The sequence below is a fragment of the Mus pahari genome, chromosome 15 (genome assembly GCF_900095145.1).
Source record: "Mus pahari chromosome 15, PAHARI_EIJ_v1.1, whole genome shotgun sequence".
Lineage (NCBI taxonomy): Eukaryota > Metazoa > Chordata > Mammalia > Rodentia > Muridae > Mus > Mus pahari.
Window position 1 is genome coordinate 41,205,241 of NC_034604.1, and position 14,796 is coordinate 41,220,036.

The window sequence follows — 14,796 nt, forward strand, 5'->3', positions numbered from 1 at the left end:
GCTATGAAAGCAGTCACTTTCTCTGAGAACCGAACACGAGGTCAGACTGTGGGGCACAATAGCTTGTGGCTATAAAGAAGTGAAGAGTGGTCTGTGGGGATTCGGAGAAGAGAGGGTTGGGAGGCACACAGACTGGGAAGAAGGTATTCGTTCATGAGTTCCTATAAAAATATGTATCTCTGAGTGGCAGGCTGTGGTGGTGCCCGTCTTTAATCTTAGCACTGTCAGGGTCAAGAGGCAGGTGAATCTCTGTGAGTTTGACACCATACAAATCACATAGCAAATTTCAGGCCAGCCAGGGCTAGATAGTGAGACCCTGTACAAACCCAAACCCAAAGACCCAAGTAGACATATATAGTAATTCTTTCCTATGACTGCAGTAAATATCGATGGTGATGCAAATATGCAAAAATACCTATCTGTTCGTTGTAAGCATGCGTCATGCCTTCTGCAATGATTACATTATGTTTCACCTCATAAAAGTTTCAGGCTTTGCTTATTGCTTTCTGGCTTCGGTTTTTCCCATCCTGGGAGAGGACAAAAGCCTTTAGAGATCCATCAATCCAACCCTTTTATTCCACAAAGGAGAATAGCTGCCCGCTGGCACATTCATCCTCATGGGCAGAGACTGGACTGTAAGTAGGTCTTCTGGTTCCCAACGGGCACTTTCCCCTAGCCACGTGCCCTGTCTGTACTTGTTTAAACTGCTTCAGTCTCAAATGGGTTGAAGTTCTATGAGGAGAAGGTACAGGTCTGTGTGGGCCTCCCTGGCTCGCTTGTGGGCTTGCCCCCCCTCCCCCGCCCTAGATTAGAAATATTCCCTGAGTTAAACACTGTGCAAGGGACATCTCTAAAGGCTAACATGAGAGGTTATTAATTTTAAAGGCAAACAGCTGGCAAGTCACATATTTTTCACAAGCTCTGTGAATTACAGCCCTGGTCACAGAAGACATCTAACAAGATGAGGGCCCATCTCCAGAGTCCCTCACTATCACACTCTCGAAAGGATTGCTAATTTGTGGGAGGAACTAGTTCCAAATTCCAGCAGAAATAAAACCACACATGGCTGGATTATTTCCAAAAGTCTGACTGTTCTGACTCCACCCCCCCACCCCCCACCCCCAAGACAATTTCTTTGTGTAGCCCTGGATATCCTAGAATTCGCTCTGTAGGCCAGGCTGGCCTATGAACTCTTGCCTATGAGATCTTCCTGCCTCTGCCTCCAGAGTGCTGCGACTAAAGGTGAGCGCCACTACCGTCCGGCCCTGACCCTGACCTCTACTTCTGATCTCCTACTTACTACGTCAATACTACACATGCCCCATTCTGCATGTTTCTGTGTGACAGCGCCAGGATGCTTTGTGGTAACTAAAATCCATGAAAGAAGCAGGAAGGGAAGTGGTCAGACCTGTCCCGCCCACAGCCATTTCCCTCGAGTCTTTTAAGAATTTTCAATATCGTATTTTGCCACACGTGCCTGTTTATGGCTCAACACAAGAAATGAGTTAAGAATATTCATGAACTATGAAAACTTTAAGAAAAGTGCCAGAAGCTCTGACAGTTTTGAGTTTGTCATTCGAAAGTAGCCCAATCCTAGGGCTGCAGAAGTGTACCTTTCTTGTGCGCCACAGATTTCTTGGAAGCCGACTCACATCTAAGCATTTCTTAGAAACTACTCTCTCAAGTGAAGATGAATCATTTTGTTTACAGAACAGGAGCTGGCCAGGCGTGTGCTCCGTTTCAGGCAATGAACTGTTTCTGCGACACACTTCGTGTCTCTCTCCATATACTTTGTTGCCTCTCATATACAGACTCCCGGAAAATTCTCTCCACTTGTGTGGAAAAGCCTTGGCTTTCTTCCTCTAAGGCATTGATGGTTTGCAGCGCCAAGGGAGTCCGTTCCCGGGGAAGAGGGCCGTTCAGGGGCCGCATGGGTATGACGGAGTTGTACTTGTGCTGCCTGTTCACAGAATTCATCAGGGAGGTGTAGAACTGGAAGTTACACCAGGTGTCTCTTAGGAAGTTCTCAGTCAGTAACAAGATGGTCCAGGCCGACCCATTGACCGCATCGTCTAGATTCTGCAAATGCAGTCTTCCACACGGCATTTCCGCGAAAACCATCCCAGGCCTGATACCGAAGTCGTTTTGCAGTAGATCCTGGACTCTGAGGGCCTCGTCGGTGTCATCTTCTGCATGAAGTATCACAAATTTGAGGAATTCTTCTTCGGCTTGCTCCTCGTGCCCCTCCCCCTTTGCCTCAGGTCCGTCCTGCTCTCCTGTTGGGGGCTCTGCTCCCCTGCTCTGCTCCACAAAACCACGCAAGGAGGCATCCTCAGAATTCTTGAAGTGTGACTCCTGGCAGTCTTGATCGGCATCCACACTGTCTTTTTTATGCCAAGAAAGAGGGCACCTATCTAGTTTAGACTTCCCAACACCCATGGCGGACTGGTGGGGCAGACGAGGGGGCTTTATTTGAGTATCAACGTTTCTTTTCAACCTAAAAAGGGAAATTTCGAAGCAGCTATTTATTTGTTTAGTCAAACCATTTAAAAGAAAAAACTTTTGTTCAAAGTGAAAAGTTTAAAAAATAAAAAATAAAAAACAACCGCCCCCCCATCCTCAAAAAGACCATAATGTAAAGAAATGGCAGCCAAGCCGGGCGTGGTGGCGCACGCCTTTAATCCCAGCACTCGGGAGGCAGAGGCAGGCCGATTTCTGAGTTCAAGGCCAGCCTGGTCTACAAAGTGAGTTCCAGGACAGCCAGGGCTACACAGAGAAACCCTGAGAAAAGAAAAGAAAAGAAAGGAAGGAAGGAAGGTAGGAAGGAAGAGAGAAAGAGAGAAGGAGAGAAAGGAAGAAATGTAGCAGGAGGTGCAGCTGGGGAGAAAGAGCAAGTTTGCATGTCATTATTCCTCTCCAGCCCCAAACCTGATGAACCTCAGGCTCACTCTTTTCCCCCTGAGTCTGAGTTCCGAAGGAGAGCAGGCCAGAGCAGCACCCCTCTCTGCAGAAATTTCCCGCGTGGTCCCTCTGGGATGTTCCAGCTGCAAGCCATTGAGTCCCACCCATGATTAAAGATAGAAACATCAATATGACCATCGCCTTCTTGCTAAACTTAGTCTCTCCATTCAGCTCTTTGTGAGTTTCATGAATTTCATGTGTCGTATCAACAGGCCTTGGTAGCCCAGTGGCTGGCTAAATACCGACCTACGAAGGTGATGAACATTTATGTCAGTAAACTCTGAGTGAATGGGATTAGCCTTCATAATGTAGATGGGCCACATCCCATCAGCTGGATGTCCTGAGGAAGGATTCTGCCAGCAGACAGCAACACAGCCTTTAGACTCAAGAATGTCTCAACTCTTGTTGTTGTTGTTGTCTGTTGTTGTTATTCTGGACTGGAGGTTGAGCGCAGTACTTGCCAGAGGGGCGCTTTCCCACTGGGATATATTCCAAGCCCCAGGAATGCACCCCAAATTCATTTCAGCCTGGTTTGCCCTACTTAGCCCTCTCAGTCCTGCAAACCAATTCTTTAAAATGTATCTTCTCCCGGGCCTCCATTTATGTCATATTGGTCCTGATGTTCCAGAAGGAACTCTAACACCATCTCCCTTGGAAGTCTGGAGAGGCAGCTTAGTTGATAGAACGCTCACCTAAGAGTTTTCCAACACTAGGTTAAAAGTTAATGTTCATCTTTCAAAATCATTTTGACTATCTGGGAAGACACACCCTCAAATGGTAGGAATAAAATAATAATCAATAATAATCTGATAAAAGACATAGACACATAAAACTTTCTGTCTGCCTGCGTGTTTATCACAGGAGAAGGTTAAACATTCAAATGAGTACTTTTGAAATTTAATGCATTTAAAATCCTAGTATGTCTGTGACAGGTGAGCCAGAGAACCTTTTTCTCTTTCATATCTGAACTGCGCCATCTTGTGGTAGAAATACATACTACACTTTCTTGTCCCGTTAAGGTTTTGCTCTTAATAAATGCTTTGTTGTTATTTACAGGTTTTGCTGGAAACATATTCTGCATCTAGACTTGCTAGGTTTGAAGGACATGAAGCCAGGATGGACAGACTGACAATTAGAAACCACTGCGTCCCTGCTTCATGCAGAGCACCAGGGGCCAGGAGCTCACTCAGGAGGGCCGCCTGCAGCAGGGAGTCGCTCCGGGCTGCAAGCACCAGGAAAGCATAATTCTCAAGATCGTTTTGCACTACACATTTATAGGGTACAAGTCTGCACGTGTGGGGTACGGGTGAACAGTGGTAAGAGAGAAGGGTTGGGGAAATTAAGAGCAGAGAGACTTAAAAGTAATATTCTCTGAGTTTATGGTGCATACTGATCCCAGCCCTCTACAGGAGGCAGAGGCGGGCAAATCTCCGAGTTTGAGGCTAGCCTGGTCTACAGAGTGAGTTCTAGGATAGCCAAGGCTACATAAAGAAACTATCTTTAGAAAAATAAAAAAAAAAATCAAACAGCAACCAACTAACAAAACAAACACAACCCTATAATGTGCAGAGTTCTGGGGAGAGGGCTCAGTATTTATTCTTATTCCTAATGACAATTATAATATAGTTACACTGAACTCATATTGGGTTTGCTGAGGAGTCGGGGGCACTTCCTGCATCCATGTTGGATGTTCACAATTGCCTATAACTTCAGCTCTAAAGGATCCAATGCCCTTTTCTGGCGTCTATTGGCTCCTGCACTCAAGTGCAAACATCCACACACAAAAACTGCAGTCCAGTGTGGACAGGCTACATCTCATACTGTCAGCAGAACATCCCTATGGTACTATTTTTTGAGACATGAAAGGTGCAAAATTGAGAGATCATGGACTCTTGTTCCATGATTCAGAGAGCAGTTGAGGATAGACAGTATGGGGCAGGGTTCGAGTTTCCCACAAGGGAGCCTTGAGAGACCCTTGTGTGAAACTGTGAAGCTTAACTCAAAGTTTCAGTGGCGACCCTGAGACGCTGGGGAAGGCAGAACTGTGGGATGCCTGCCATGGAAATCTGTGGGCACGGAGTGGGGAGGACCCAAGAGCAAGGCTGTGCTGCCAGTGTCAGGGCTGAAGGAGTGAGGGCTACCCAAGCCTGGGCAATCCAATCGTGTCAGCAGCAGCAGCAGCAGCAGCAGCAGCAGCAGCAGCAGCAGCAGCAGCAGCAGCAGCAGCAGCAACTCCCCTATACCAGACAGCGAGCTGCAGGATTTGGTGTTTGTTTTGCTGGGTTTTTGTTTGGCTTTCGTCTGACTATGTCTTGCTATGCTTAGATTCTTCTCTTTTAAAATAAGAACGCTACCTCTGGAAGTGGGGCTGGAGAGAGAGCTCAGAGTTACCACTGCACGTTGTTCTCGCTAGCAGGCCTAGAATCAGTTCCCAGCACCCAAGATACGAGGTTCACCATCTCCTGTAATTCCAGCTCCAGGGGCTCTGACATGTTTGTCTTCCAAGAACACCAGGACTCATAAGAGCATACCCACATATACATAATTAAAACTAAATCTCAAGGGGCTAGAAAGATGGCTCAGTGGTTAAGAGCACTGACTGCTCTTCCAGAGGTCTTGAGTTCAATTCTCAGTAACCACATGGTGGCTCACAACCATCCGTTATGAGATCCAATGCCCTCTTCTGGTGTGTCTAAAGACAGCTACAGTATACTCATTTATATATAGAATAAATAAATCTTTAAAAAATGTAAATCTTAAAAAGTGTTTATTTTGTCCTATTAAAGGTTAGCAATATGTAATTCATTTTTAAAATTTTTATCTGAACTTACAATTAAGAGAATTTTGACTTTTAAAGTGTAGGAATTGTCAATGACTTTAAAAACCTAATGTCGGACTGAATTCATTTTCTAGTAATAGTTATGAACCCATGGAGACATGGAAAGTTTATTTCTTAAAAAATGATGCGTTCGGTGTGAAGTTGACAAGAGGAGAGACTGTGGGGGCGAGTGCCAACTGGCAGCTTCCTAGGATGCAGAGTCACCGAGCATTCCAGCATATCCACCAGGAATCACGAAGTTTAGTCTCTGGCCATCCCCGTGAGGGACTGCTTTGATTGGTTAATTGTGGTGGGAAGGCCTACCTATTGTGGTTAACACCATTATGGGATCCTGGACTGTATAAAAAGGAGAAAATGAACGGAGAATCCATCCATCCCTCTCTGCTTCGTGACTGTGATGTAACCAGACAGCTCAGCTTCCCACTGCTCTGACTTCCCAGAGCCGGAGAGGAAGAGATCCAAGATCCTCGGCCAAGGTAGCCAGCCAAGCTGAACTGGCTGGACTCAAGTCCCCGAGAGAAAGACTCCGCCTCAAAAGTCAAGGTGGGTGGCCATCCTAAAGGACAACACCATAGGTTGACTCCTGACTTCCATGATGCATGTGTCTATGTGTGCATGTACAACCGCACCCATGTGTTCCCACATGTACACATAGACGTGTATATACAGAAACAGTAGCAATGCTTTGGTATTAGGAAACATCATAAATACTGCTGCAGCCTGGGAGGGATGATTAACAATTATGAGAGTGGAAGAAACATGGCTGAAGGCCTATCATGGTGATTACTGGGTCTCGCTAGGTAGGCCAGCCTGGTCTCCTTCTGCTTCAGTCTCCTAAGTGCTGGGATTAAAGGCATCTGTTACTGCTCCTCCCTTAGGAGACCTTTCCAAAGGTCAATGAGCCCATCTCTTGAGATGACTGTTAGGAAGTGAACTTACTGTTCTTATTTCCAAAAATCACCCCCGCCTCCAGGCTGGCAACAGCTCTGAACACTGCTGTTAGATTTAGAAGGAGGCAAGACCTCAAGAACAAGCACTAGTGAGAGAGACCACAGATAGCATTTTCCACAACAGCTGACCTCTACTGTTCTTACTGGCCAATATCCCTGGCCCATAAAACACCATCAGTAAGTGCAAAACAGATGGGCAGATGGATTAATGGACACGTTTATCAATTTTTCCTCTTTAATCTGCTCTGCCTCCAATACTCTGCTTCTCCGTGGATGATAGTAATACACTATCAATTTACCAAGATGAAAACTCTGGAAGTCACCCTCACATTCCGCCTGACCCTCCCCAGAGCGTTGCCTTATTAATCTTCAATTCTTGCAAATATGTCTCTTAAACTGTTTCAAATTTTTTCCTATTCTTTCCATGGTCTTGTCTCTATGTGAGGTAAAGGCTAGCATTCCTCCTTACATGATTATAAATCCCATGATCCAATTGGCCTCATTGACCCCTCATCTCTTCTCTTTTATGTTATTTTTAGACCAGCTTTTCTGCCATGGAAAACTGATGGGTCAGCAGTCCAAATGCTTGGGACCCTGAATGAAAAGATAAAAAAGAAAATGAAGAAAGTAAGCTGAACACAGCCTTCCTCTCTCCTGGCTTCTTGGCTGTAGGTGAAATGTGATCCTGTCCATGATGGACTGAAGTCCTCTGAATCGTGAGCCAAAATAAACACAGTTCCCTTAAGCTGCTTTCTGTTGGGCATTTGGTAAAGTAACTGACATAGGTTCAAACAACTGAAATGCCACAGATGGGTCACAGTGGGGCACAGCTATAACCCAAGAATAAGCACGGACTGCACTGTTCCATGAAATGGCGATATCTTTGTGTATGTGTGTTGGGGTGGGGAGAGCTGTGGGGTCTCTCTGTGTAGCCTGGGTTTTTTGTAGATGCGACTGGCCTCCAACTCATAGATCGGCCTGCCTCTGCCTCCCGAGTCCTGGGATTAAAGGCATGCACCACCACTGCCTGGCTAAAACTGTGATACCTTTAAAACATCTGTTGCTGCTGCTAATGTTAAAATTGTATAGCTATCTTTACCTTGCCTTAAAATTCTACTCTTGGTTTGTTTTTTTTTTTTTTTTTTTTAATAAAGCATCTTCCTTGTTTGGAGATTTTTTTTTTTAAATACAAGTTCTCGTTTTGTCTTCTAAATATAGAAAATGAAAGAAAAGAGCTACAAATGTTACCACATGTCCATAACTCCATATCTTTGAATTTGGTGCCATCATAATTTACCAAGAAGAAAAAGTCATGATTTGGCAGGGAGTGGAAGGAAGTTCAATTCCCAGCAACCACATGGTGGCTCAAAATCGTGGGTAATGGGATCTGATGCCCTCTTCTGGGATGTCTGAAGACAGCAACAGTGTACTCACATAGATAAAATAAATAAGTAAATTTTAAAAACAATCGCTGCTCTCTGGAGATCACTGCTCCCTGGAAGATCACTGCTCCCTGGAAGATCACTGCTCCCTGGAAGATCACTGCTCCCTGGAAGATCACTGCTCCCTGGAAGATCACTGCTCTCTGGAGATCACTGCTCCCTGGAAGATCACTGCTCCCTGGAAGATCANACTGCTCCCTGGAAGATCACTGCTCTCTGGAGATCACTGCTCCCTGGAAGATCACTGCTCCCTGGAAGATCACTGCTCTCTGGAGATCACTGCTCTCTGGAGATCACTGCTCTCTGGAGATCACTGCTCCCTGGAAGAGGGCTCCAGAGAAACCAGGATGGAGACAGAGACTATTGATCTCTTATGGTTTAGCTTCAGAGGAAGGAGGCAATCAGGTACAGACCTCAGGTTTTGTTTAAGGCTTAAGTGTGGGGACTTAAAAGAAGTTGAGCCTGACATAGTGGTACATATGTTTAACCTCTCCTGAGTGTTGACTCAGGAGACAGAGGAAAATGAGTCTCTGTAAGTTTGAGGCCAGCCTGATCTATACAGTGAATTCCAGGACAGTCCCACTTTCAAGCAACAACAACAACAGCTGCAGCAGTGACAACCCAAGTGAAAGAATAAAGGCAATAAGATTCCTAGGGCTGGGAACATGGCTCAGAGGTGGGCCACATACACAAGGCTCCGTCCCCAGTGCTAGCAGAAAGTAACAGTTCCTGGATTGTGACTTTACATGAGTGACAGCATTTTTTACTGAGATAGGGACAATTATTAAAGGAGAGCAGAGGAGAGAGGACTGACTGTGTTGTCTGTAATATTAATAGCTCTGTTTGCATAAATTAAAACATCCATCAGATTGCTAGTTGGACATGTCAAAAGACCTAGATGCATGCTTGCAAACCTAAAAGGAGGCAAAGCTAGAGATAACAGTTGGGAAGCTGTCACCATGGGAACTAATGGTTCCAGGTAGAAATCCTCTTGGGAGAATGTACCTCTAGAAAATGAAGGTGATCGAGGCCTTGGCTATGGGCTTAATGCACTTGGTAAAGATCATCCTTGTGTTACTCAAATGCTAATTTCTCTGCCCTCTTGTTTCAATCTTGTTTCAATCCGGACATGGCATTATAAAGTTTATGTCTAGAATCTCCTGTCTCAAGTTTGTGTAATCAGTTCTTAGCATTAATTCTCTGCCTTATCAATAAATGATGATCACCCAATGATTGGGCAGAAGAGAGAATAGGGTGGAAAATCCCACCAGCCAAAGGAAAGAGAGAGGGGGAGAGAGAGAGAGAGAGAGAGAGAGAGAGAGAGAGAGACAGAGAGACAGAGAGACAGAGAGAGAGACAGAGAGAGACAGACAGAGAGAGAGAGACAGAGAGAGACAGAGAGAGAGAGACAGAGAGAGACAGAGAGATTCAGATGGGCCATGAGGAGAGGGTCTGAGAAGTCACCATGGGAAAAAAAAATCTGAAGCCCAAAGATCAATAATAATATCCAAATATCATGGCTGAGAGGTAGTCAGATTAGCTTAGGTGGTTAATATAAATCAGTACTGCCCAGATAATGAGGTGCAGCTTGAAATAAATCTTGGTTTCTCTGTATGGTTACCGGGACTAGCAAAGTAAAGAAATACAGTCACCGGATTAATTCACCAATAATACTTACATTAAAATTACCTCATTTGACACTGGGCTCTGTGGCACCTTACCATTTGGTGACTGAGACGCCTAAGCCGCCAGTGGGTGGGAGCACAGGAGAATTCAATCAGCTGCAAGTCAAATGAAGAAGAAAGATCACTAAACAGGAGTACATCTAAGTCAAGAGCTACTAACTGGTCAGGAAAGATGAGAACTGAGAACTGTGGACAGACACCAGATTTCATAAGACTGCCCCTGATGACATCCAGAGCAAGCAAGGGGAAAGGGAGGGGGAGAAAAAAATAGGAGAAGTAGGAACAGAGGCCCAGAGGCAAGTCATTCAAAGAGGTTATTTAATACAAAGGAGCCAAGAAATGGCAACGTTTGTCCTGCGGGTATCACTTAAAGGTGGCATTTAACATTATGAAGTTATTAAATTAATGAATAAAAAAATCCACCAAACGAGGAGCAAATGAGACATGATTGAACAGTATAAATGTGGTGTACATTATCTTTGTACATTAAGTCCTCACACAGTAACACTGTCTTTGCCTCAACTAGAACTCATTATCCGATTTGATATTTATATATTACATATTCTAATTTATAAATTATATACATTATATGGAAAATATATAAATATATGTATATGGCAATAAATGTCATAAAATGGAGTTAATTTTAGTTATGTCCATAGCATTACAAGGTGTTAGGTGAGGCATTTTGTTGTTGTTGGTTGTTTTCTTTTGAAAAAGGGTCTCTCTGTGTAGCCCTGGTTGTCCTGGAACTCTATAGACCAGGTTGGCCTCAAACTTAAAGATCCACCTGCTTCGACCTCCTGAGTGCTGGGATTAAAGGTGTGCACCACCGTCGCCCCATAAAAATGTTAGGTGAATAAGGATTATATTTTTTAAATACTTTTTGAAAATTTACTGCTCTAGAAAACTTGAGTGGTCCTAAGTAAGGCAATACTGAAACCAGCTCAGAGCTGCCAGCCCAAATGACTTTCATTCAAATTAAGCCCGGGAAAAGCAGAAAGAACAGATCAAATCCACAAAACTTCCTGTACTGGCCCTGTGAGTCTGGCTGAAGCTGGCAGAGAGCACTTAAAAGACCCTGGCTATCTGCTCATGATCGTGGGGTGTCTTTCAAAATTGATGTTCCCAGCTCTCTGTAAGCTAAGAGAAGAGGATTGGAGTTTGAGGCCAGACTGATCTATATAGAGGTGGAAGCTAACCTCGACTCTCCCTCTCCCTCCTTTCCTCCCTCTCCCCCCAACTCTATCTATATATCGAGTTTGCTAGTCAAAATGAAACACAGGACTGGCAAACAGGTGCGCGGGTTTCCCCTTTAGAAAGAGGCGCTGCTCGATGGAGAGGCGCCGCGGACAGACCTGGGCTGCGCGCCACTCCCCAGCCCGCCTGCAACTTGCCTGGGAAACGGTACTGCTTGGCCACGAGGCTCTTCGGTCTTCCTCTCGCACTGAGCAAACCCTTGTTGACAAGTAAGGCTTGCCACAGAAGCCTGAAAGTTAGGATGTGACTGTCGTAGATCTTGTCCCAAGGCCAGTGTGGCTCTGCACGCCACGCCCACTGAGCCCGCGGAGTGGAAGTCCAGGACTGGCCATGGAGCCCTGGGGCGGTGGACTTCGCCTTTGGAAGTCGTGCTCTGCGTGCTCTGCGGAGCCCCGGGTCTCGGCAGACTGGGCCACCAACTACAGGGTGGGGGTGCACTGTCCCCAGGAGGAAGCAGATGGCCAAGGGCGGAGGAGGGGAAACGCCGTGGGGAACTGCCACCCAGGCAAATGCTGGCTGGGCAGCCTGGTTTTTGCTTTCATCCTCTGAAATTTCTGCTTTTTTTTTCCTTTAAAATACCTCTCAAATTCCAGACTAAGAGAAACCGGGAAAGGAATTCGGCTTCTGTCTGTTCCTTACAGTCCAAAGACCAACAAAAACCAACTAAACTAACCAACCACAAAAATCAAGTAGAAGGGACTGGTGAGATGGCTCAGCTGTAAAGAGCACTGGCTGCTCTTCCAAAGGTCCCGAGTTCAAATCCCAGCAACCACATGGTGGCTCACAACCACCTGTAATGAGATCTGACGCCCTCTTCTGGTGTGTCTGAAGACAGCTACAGTGTACTTATGAATAATAATAAATAAATCTTTAAAAAAAAATCAAGTAAAAGTACGAACCTTCCAGATCCCCAAACTTGATTCTTACCCCAGACTCCAATGCAATTCATGCCTCAAAAGTCTAGTTGCACCCTCTCTCCTCTCCCTCTTAATTCTGAAATTTTGGTGATTTTGAGACAGGATCTCACTACGCCATTGAGACAGGAACTCACTTTGTAGGATGAATATAAATAAATAAATAAATAAATAAATAAATAAATAAATAAATAGGAAAGGGCATGACTGCTCATGGGTATGGTGAAGGAGAAGGTTTATTGTAGATAAAAGGGAGAGCATAGCCAGAAGCAGGGACATCTAAGCGGATCCAGACTGGGCATGACCCTGAGCCATGGGGGATGGGGGCGGGGGTGGGGGAACCGGGTGTAACAGCCAAAGAGGGCAAAGGGTAAAAGAAAGGGATGGTAACCAAAATGGGTGGGTTATATAGGGAGAAGCCAATAGAGAAGGGCAGCCTAGTCCCTGGGCTGGAGCACTCCAGGTAGTGGAAGGGGTATGGTATACCAGCCACACCCTGTAGCAGGTAGGTACTGAGGAATGCTGGGAGAATCCAGGAGCCAGGCCCGCTTTGATATGTTAACTATGCTCCTCAGTCACGTGCCCCAGGGTTTGTGACTTAGTCGAGCTGGCCTCCAATTTACACAGTCCTCCTTGGCTCTAGATGCGCACCACCATACCCAGATAATGCTGACAAGTTTCGCTTGCTGCCAAGGAAATGAACTACAGATACCAAATGGGGCTTGAAATCTGTGCAGGGTCTCAGGGGGCCACCGCAGAGCTCCAAGGTACTCTCTTCTGCCTGCAGCCAACTGAGTGAACCACTGACAGTGGAAGCTTGTAGGTAGCCACTTCTCAAACTGCTGCGATGTAATGGTTGATCTTATCTTGAGGCCCCTGGCTGCCTGGAGCTCTTCTTGCCTCCTTCCTCTGTCAGTTCTGCAAATCAGCGCATGTGTGCGTGCACGGCTGCCTCCCTTTCTCCACTTCTGCCAGAGGAAAATGTAAACTACATATGTATGCTACTTGCATACAATGATTATCACATCAATCTAACTGTATGAACTGAGAGTAGTTTGGGTCAGTATTCTGGTTCTCCTGGCCATTTTGGAAATTCAAAGAAAGTTCCTGTTTGTGATGTACCAGGTGGAACCTCGTTTCTAAACCCTGAGGTGTGACCTGAAACTGTATTGTGGTGCCTTGTACAAAGGCGTCGCAAACCTTTGCTTTTGTTCCCAGTGGAAAGCTAGCCTTCTGTAGCCAAGTGCCCCCAGCTTTCCCCTAATACAGGAACAAGCATTGCTTGGCTTTTTATCAATCTTTGTTGTCATTTGATTATTTAGAATAACAGCCAACCTGTATTTGTGGGGCTGACCATTTATTGGGCTAGGCCATCAAGTAGGAAGGGATGGATCATCAGAGTCATTATGAAAGGGAAAGGCAACGCCATCCTTTGTCAGTAACTGTCAGTCGACTTCCAGGTGTTCCTGCTATGAGGCAAAGGTGCTGAATGCAGGCAGATACAAAATTTACCATTCTATCAACCATAAAATTTTCCTCTCTATCAACAAATCTGGCTTCATCTGCCACTCCTCCAAAATATTCAAATCAGTGAAGACTAGTAATGACAGATTTAACAAACTTCTACTTCTCCATTCGACACATCAAGTGTCCCAATGAGCTGGAAGTCATCCATGTCTGGGGTGAACTGACTCAAACTTTCTCTTTTAAATTGCTTCAAATGTTGCTTTCATTGGTCTTCACAACACATGAGTTGTGAAGGTCATAAATACATCCTTTTAAGAAGGGAGAAAAAAGGTCAGGCAGTGGTGGCGCACTCTTTTAATCCCAGCACTTGGGAGGCAGAGGCAGGAAGACTTCTGAGTTCGAGGCCAGCCTGGTCTACAGAGTGAGTTCCAGGACAGCCAGGGCTGCACAGAGAAACCCTGTCTCAAAAAACCAAAACCAAAAATAAAAAGAAAGGAAGAAAAATGTAAACAGAGTCTGAGAACTAACTTCCTAAACCCTCACACTCACCATGAAAATAATTGAGACATGAATTCAAATAAGGAACAAAAATGTAAATAAAACCAGAACTTGGAGATTTAAAAAAAAAAAAAAGGTTCAGTAAGAGCAAAATCCAGTTACTCGAAAAAAAATAGCAATAAAATTAATAAAGTACCAGTGGACATGCTGTAGAGAGATGGGAAGACTCCGACAATTTTGGATATAAGAAGGTATCAATGCAGGCCATAGGACATCTATAAAATGTGGAGGATATGAACTCCATTCTAGTAAGTTGTTCAAGAGAAACATGGTCGGTACTCTATGGGTCTTTAGTACTCCTGCATGTCTCACTGGGGCTGGCAACATGCCAGACTCTGGCTACTATTTTCTTGAGATAATGTTTATGTGAGTGCCCTTGAGATAAGATGTTAACGTTTCCCTCCAGGACAAACAAAAGCTAGCTTAGTGCTTGCTGTAAGGATGGCAGGTTCCTCTGGCTCACTGCAGGTACAGCATCAGTGCACTAGCTCTCACATCACTTATAAGGACTGTGTGGGCAAGAGAACCAGTGAGAACTCAGGTTCTGAGTGATGCAGCTTGCTTTCCCACGAGATAAAGCCCTTTGTCTCAGATCCAAGACTTCTGTATCTTTTGCCAGCATCTGTGAAATAGGCTAGTTTATTAGTTTAAAAACAAATGCCACAAGTAAATTTGACTTTTAGTGATGGCATAGTCAAGATACCATCACACAGAAAACGG

General features: G+C 45.1%; 1 protein-coding gene across 1 annotated transcript; it reads right to left on the reverse strand.

Moving 5' to 3' along the window:
• Window positions 1–546: 546 nt before the first annotated feature.
• Ticam2 (toll like receptor adaptor molecule 2) lies at window positions 547–11,596 on the reverse strand. The gene is made up of 3 exons (XM_021214405.1): window positions 11,275–11,596; window positions 9,871–9,973; window positions 547–2,497 (listed from the first exon to the last, which is right to left on the reverse strand). Coding segments are annotated over exons 2-3 (759 nt in total). The 5' UTR covers window positions 9,873–9,973; window positions 11,275–11,596; the 3' UTR covers window positions 547–1,740.
• Window positions 11,597–14,796: the final 3,200 nt, after the last annotated feature.